Below are 6846 nucleotides of genomic sequence, written 5' to 3'. Positions count from 1 at the left end.
TTGAACTTTTTTTTCAACTTAATTTCAAGATCTTTATGTTATATTTTTTTTTTATTAAATTGAGAAATAGAGCAGTCATGATTATTTAAAGTGACTCTAACGATCGTTTTTTTTTTAAGGAGACTCTAACGATCGTTTTATAAAATTGTTCGTCACAATACATGAAACTAAAATATTTGTCTTTTTTGTTATATTTTAAATGTTTATAAGCAAAAATCACGTTTGTCATATTTTTTTTTACAATAAGATATATTCACTAGTTTACAATAATAAAATAAAAATTTCCCCTAAAAAAAAACTAATAAAATAAAAATTTATAATGGTCCAAAATAATCTATATTTTTTAATGAAAAATTAACCTGTACTTAGCACGGATCAATTACGCTAGTAATTTTTTTATTTTCAAGTGAACCTTTTTTTTATTGTTGATATTTTGTTACAGGGGCAATTTAAAGGGCAAGAAGCAATAAGTTGAATGGATCAATGAAGCAAATTTGGCTGGGTACAAAATATCACAGTAGAAACAAGCTCCCTTGATCTGAGTACATTCATATTCATCAAAAAATAAATAAACTGAAGTTAAAATCTTTTGAAGAAGAATGTCCTTCGAAGCTACGATGCAGTTCTTCATCCATCAAAGAGTCGTCTATACAAAATCGTCTACGTGCTTCATCTACTGTAGAGTCAAGCTTCATGACTGCAAAACTTCATAGAAATAGAAAAAAGATAATAGTATAGTATCACTTAATATTCAACACATCACAAATATTAACAATCATAAACATAACATACAACCTTGTAAAAAAAAATGACACACAAAACAGCAAAAACAATAATAGTATTTTAATCAATACACATCACATTAGTCAAAACAAAATCAACCCATCACAACACAACATTTAAAATATTATTACAGACCATCAAATGTACCAAAATACTAAACATGGTCTTAATAATAACACAAAGTCAGTTACACATCGGCATTAACAATTTCCTCCATGTTGAGCATTAGCATATTCACAGTTCACAATACCTAAGCTGATTAAGGATAGGAGAAAAAAACAGGTTTTGTCTAAATAGATAGTCCATCGTAAATAGACCAAGGGAGGGTGTTCCTAAATCTTTGGAAGAGTAAGGCACCTTCCAAAGTGGTGGCCTTCTCGTGGAAGTTATTCCATGATAGGATTCCGACAGAGGTGAACTTATCATATAGGCACGTGTTACCTCCAAAGGCTTCCTTGAATTGTGTGTTGTGTGAAGGGAACATTGAATCGACAAATCACTTATTTCTCCAATGTGAGTTTGCCAGAGGGGTGTGGGATGGTTTGTTTAGCTGGCTGGGATTTAATTTTCTGTCACCCCCTAATTTGTTCATACATTGGGAATGTCGGAATGGTAATTCAACCAACAAGAGGATCCGTAATGGCTACCGGTTAATTTGGCATGCTGCGGTTTGGTGTATTTGGAGGGCAAGAAATGACCGTATTTTCAAGAATATTATATGTAATGTTGAGGAGATGGTGGAAGCTATCGAGGTTCTGTCGTGGAGATGGACTTTGACTCGTGTCAAGGCGCCGGCATGTTTGTTTTATGAATGGTGCTGGAATCCGAAAGAGTGCCTCTTGCGTTAGGATTCCGGTGTAGGTGTTTTTTGGAGTTTGAGGCTGGGGTATGCTAGTTTTCTGCTTCTCTGTTTCAGGTCTGCAGTCCTATTGGTATATGGCAGCCTCATGTCCGTGACAGTAGCAGCTGGGGTGTTTTTCCTTTTTTCTGGTTTTTGCGCGTTTTCTGTTTGGTTTTAGCTTGCTGTTTGGCTGGTTTTTCGGCTTCTGGTCTTCTGGTATATCAGAGACCCGTGTTTGTTTTGTGCTGCCTGCGTGTTTTGCTGTGTTTCTTACACACTCGCGCCTTAATAAATTTTTGCTGATTCTAAAAAAAGACAGTCCATCGTAAATATATATTGTCCAAACTAGAATGAATAGCCTGTCGAAGATCATATTTCTATCTTTCTTTTCATGTTTTTGGTAAATAAATTAGATCTTTTGATGAATATGTAAAATTGGACTGGTGATGATGTCTAATTTTATGAAATATAGTCTGAGAAAGGAAAAGGACCTTGGCGCAACTGGTAAAGTTGTTGTCATGTGACTAGAAGGTCACGGGTTCAAGACCTGGAAACAGCCTCTTGTGTAAAAATCAGGGTAAGGCTGCGTGCAATACACCAAATGGTACCCCTTCCCGGACCTTGCGTATGCGGGAGCTTTAGTGCACCGGGTTGCCCTTTTTTTTTATAGTCTGAGAAAGGAAAAAAAGACAGAATATTTATGGTTAGAAGAGATAGCTAATATGACCTAGTACGTAGCTGCAGCTGGCGTTAGAAAACTGAAGCAGAACTTAAAGCAGAGTACAAACGTTCCCAGATTTATTTACAATGGAAGAGAAATCTTGTTATTGCTTTAAACTTTCGCATAAAATTTTCACATTTCATCCCAAAGAGGACTTCAAAAGACGATCCTAAGGCCGTCCAGTTCAAAAGTTAGTTATGGTTACACAAACTCAGACTTCTACATCTAGCTACTCATCAATATCAATATGCAAGTTTGATCAGCTTGCTATTCAAAGCTTATAAAATGCATCTTGCTTCTTGAACCTATACCTGTTTTGCCTTCTCCAATTCCCAGCAAGCAGCTGCATCTCTAATAAGGGACATATAATAAGGGTGGATTCCAGATTGCATCAGTTCTTCATAATACTACAAGAAAATAATCCAAATAGCAACTCAATTATTGACACATCAAATCTTACACTCGAAATTTCTATTTACAGAAATATCATTGCTTAATCATTTCATCAACACAGCATTAATGCAGCCTACTAGAACGTATGTATCAAATGAGCAATATTAACAGTCAATCATATTAATATTTGTTGGCATGCACGTTGTCCGAACTCAGAAGTACCCTACAAATCAAATACCACAAAAAGAGAATCGTGGAGTGGTCTTAGGCCACTATCTCTTCATTGTCATCACAAAGCATTTTGAAGTGGCCAATGTGGAGGCAGTAAATGGTAGCACTTGCAGTGGGCCAGTTAGGCAGACACTCAATAAGGTTGCCTCCCATCAAGCCATGGAAACCATGTAAAAGGAAGAGAAATAAAAGATATTTTATGAAATGCATGTCTCAAATATTAATGTTAGAGATAAAACAATGTAGCAGAGATGAAGATATTGCATTGGATGCATTGTAAGACTAGACATGATAGAATTATAAATGATGAGCTAGATTTTAGGGTTGAGTTAGGCCTAAAACTCAAATTTTAAGATTAAAACCAAATCTATTATAAATCTGATATTGGGTCAAGATTTTTGTTATTCCATATGAGCGGGTGTGTTGAGATCCATATTATTACCCCACATTGTTCATGCTTTAAATTCCTTTCATGAGCATTTGGAGACCTAGAATTGAAATCCATATCAACTAGGGATGTGGAAAAATTAATCCTTATAAAGTTTGGGAAATCATTGCCCCTTCAGCTAGCTTTTGGATTGAATTAAAGCTCAATATATAAGAGTAATTAAAATTTCTCAATTGTTGAAATAAAATGATTTGACTAACCTACACAATGAATACACACACTACTCACAGGCTTACCAACACGAACCACCCATTTTCAAGAAGTATAATCGTGTAGAATACGTTGACATTAAAATTTACAGATTACAAAGGGAAAGGAATACTTGATTCAAAACTACAGAACCAAAGAGTTAAAAGTCTGGATATATGGAATTATTCAACTCAACTTACCTTATTTATATCGTCTTCTGTTTCACAAATGCCAACCAAATAGTGAAAAGTCGTTGAATCAGGCATTACGTTGGCATCTTGCATGTGTTTGATGACCCTCAACCCACCACTGAGGCCTTTCTACATTTTCAGAAAAGGTGAGAAAATGAATGAATAGTTTTACACAGATTCCATATATTCATTTAAATGCCTTTTCATTAACCGAAAAATTATTAAGAGAAAGAAGTACATAAGATAATTAAATAAACAATCCCCACAGTCCAACTAAAAATGGAGGGACAGAAGTAAATATACTCAGAAGAACAATGTCATCCTTCTGCAGATCCCCAATTGAAAACACCCTAATGATAATTGAACCATTGTTGACAGCCATATAGAACAAGATATGTTGCGAAAAGTGATTTGTACAAATACAATACAAGGTGTTAAATGTACATTTACACAAGCAGCCACTAGAGTCAACATTGAGCAAGAACTTGCTGACTGCTACCTTCCAAGCTTAAGATGTAATCACCTATGTTATTTATTTATGACTTGCATCATATTGTATAGAACCTATCCTTTTTAGTATTAGCGTATATGAAAACTATACTAAGATCATGATCCTGTTACTTCCTAAATGCAAGAAAGTTGTCATGCATTCCCTGTTCTTCAAAAGAGTATTGTAATTTGCACTGCAGGTCCTCACCTGACATATATGCGTAATTATGTAATTTGAAGAAAAAATCCATCCTCGCTATGTAGGGTATGACCTTTTTGTTGAAGGAGTGTGGGAAGAAGTTCAGTTTCATGTCTTAATTGGACAACTCATTTCTTTGTAAGTCATGGTTTGATTTGATCCAATTCTTATGAAATTCATCTAAATTTTGACTTCTATTTAAGAGCAATGATAGGAACACTGTCTATCTTCACAACAGTAATAGCCCTGGTGTTTCAGGCAGTGGTCTTATTTTCAGAACCAATTTAAGCACTTCCCAAAATAGCAATCAGACCAGATGAAGAAATTACATTCAAGTCAGATCAAAGCACTGCAAATGGATGACAAGCTTATTCCCTTGTTCAACAAACAACCGATATCTCCAATTTTCAAGTTTAGTGTTAAGACAGAAGCTTGGTTTATTCATACCTGTATGTACTATTTATTAATCCATATATATAAATATCATGCTTATGAGAGAAAATATGTCTATGCAATCTACTTTAGGAAGTCTCTAGATTCTAGAGTAGACATGTAAGACGAGAGTTTATTTGAACTTAATGTTCGAAATGGCAAAACTTTTTTTGAAGAATGGAAATGGCAAAACTTGTCACATTATATTCGAAGTTAAAGCAAAGCATTATTATCAAGTTCGAGAAATAGTTGAAAATCTGAGCAAGAATAGGCATCTACAAAATCCAACAATGATACCTCGCGGAAATATCCTGCCAGTATTGCATTGTACATGGCTGTCGTAGGTTCTAAATTCATTTTCTGCAATTCATTAACCATCATGTATGCACGTACAAACTGCATTATGAAAGTAAATACAATATTCATTTAGTGAAAAGTTTCACAGATTTTATCAACAATATCAAGAGCTACATCCACGTGCATTAAAAGTTTTTTAAAAAATGAAATGTAGTTTCCAGTCTAGTCAGAGCCCAAAGGCCTGCGAAAACAAAAACAAAAAATACTTATTGCATAGAAATCAAGCATCACAATAATGCACTTATGTAGGGTGGGGTCCTTGTAAAATTTAAATGTATGACAGTAGTGCACTAGTGCAGTGATGTCTTCAATTACAAATTTAAATAAGGTAAATTTGTATATTATTGAATGGTAAAGATGAGATCAGAAGCTCTACAACGAAGGAACGGCAAATGAAAAGTTAAACCAAAGTCAAAAACTCCTAGCAGAGCTCTATGGTTCTTACCAGAGAATAATTCTCCTAACCAATTCCTTACACAAGTCTGAATACCCTTACACACCAGCCTATCCATATATTACCCTCTATATAATAGAATCACATACCTCTTATGAAACCTTACTAACAAACTCACTCTTATGTAATCACCTATGTTATTTATTTATGACTTGCATCATATTGTATAGAACCTATCCTTTTTAGTATTAGCGTATATGAAAACTATACTAAGATCATGATCCTGTTACTTCCTAAATGCAAGAAAGTTGTCATGCATTCCCTGTTCTTCAAAAGAGTATTGTAATTTGCACTGCAGGTCCTCACCTGACATATATGCGTAATTATGTAATTTGAAGAAAAAATCCATCCTCGCTATGTAGGGTATGACCTTTTTGTTGAAGGAGTGTGGGAAGAAGTTCAGTTTCATGTCTTAATTGGACAACTCATTTCTTTGTAAGTCATGGTTTGATTTGATCCAATTCTTATGAAATTCATCTAAATTTTGACTTCTATTTAAGAGCAATGATAGGAACACTGTCTATCTTCACAACAGTAATAGCCCTGGTGTTTCAGGCAGTGGTCTTATTTTCAGAACCAATTTAAGCACTTCCCAAAATAGCAATCAGACCAGATGAAGAAATTACATTCAAGTCAGATCAAAGCACTGCAAATGGATGACAAGCTTATTCCCTTGTTCAACAAACAACCGATATCTCCAATTTTCAAGTTTAGTGTTAAGACAGAAGCTTGGTTTATTCATACCTGTATGTACTATTTATTAATCCATATATATAAATATCATGCTTATGAGAGAAAATATGTCTATGCAATCTACTTTAGGAAGTCTCTAGATTCTAGAGTAGACATGTAAGACGAGAGTTTATTTGAACTTAATGTTCGAAATGGCAAAACTTTTTTTGAAGAATGGAAATGGCAAAACTTGTCACATTATATTCGAAGTTAAAGCAAAGCATTATTATCAAGTTCGAGAAATAGTTGAAAATCTGAGCAAGAATAGGCATCTACAAAATCCAACAATGATACCTCGCGGAAATATCCTGCCAGTATTGCATTGTACATGGCTGTCGTAGGTTCTAAATTCATTTTCTGCAATTCATTAACCATCATGTATGCAC

The 6846-nt window shown here is 34.4% G+C and overlaps 1 protein-coding gene across 1 annotated transcript; it reads right to left on the bottom strand.

Moving 5' to 3' along the window:
• Nucleotides 1-391: 391 nt before the first annotated feature.
• On the bottom strand, nucleotides 392-5449 carry LOC146931811 (mitochondrial 15S rRNA processing factor ppr3-like). Its single transcript, XM_085703400.1, has 4 exons — nucleotides 5215-5449; nucleotides 3807-3926; nucleotides 2657-2752; nucleotides 392-705 (listed from the first exon to the last, which is right to left on the bottom strand). The coding sequence occupies exons 1-4, from the start codon at nucleotides 5341-5343 to the stop codon at nucleotides 685-687; spliced, it is 366 nt and encodes a 121-aa protein (XP_085559526.1). The 5' UTR covers nucleotides 5344-5449; the 3' UTR covers nucleotides 392-684.
• Between the last annotated feature and the right edge of the window lie 1397 nt (nucleotides 5450-6846).

The sequence above is a fragment of the Medicago sativa genome, chromosome 4 (assembly GCF_051527215.1).
Source record: "Medicago sativa cultivar Bolivia chromosome 4, Bolivia_mono, whole genome shotgun sequence".
Lineage (NCBI taxonomy): Eukaryota > Viridiplantae > Streptophyta > Magnoliopsida > Fabales > Fabaceae > Medicago > Medicago sativa.
The sequence above is the reverse complement of the archived record's forward strand: the minus strand, read 5'-3'. Positions and strand labels throughout refer to the sequence as shown.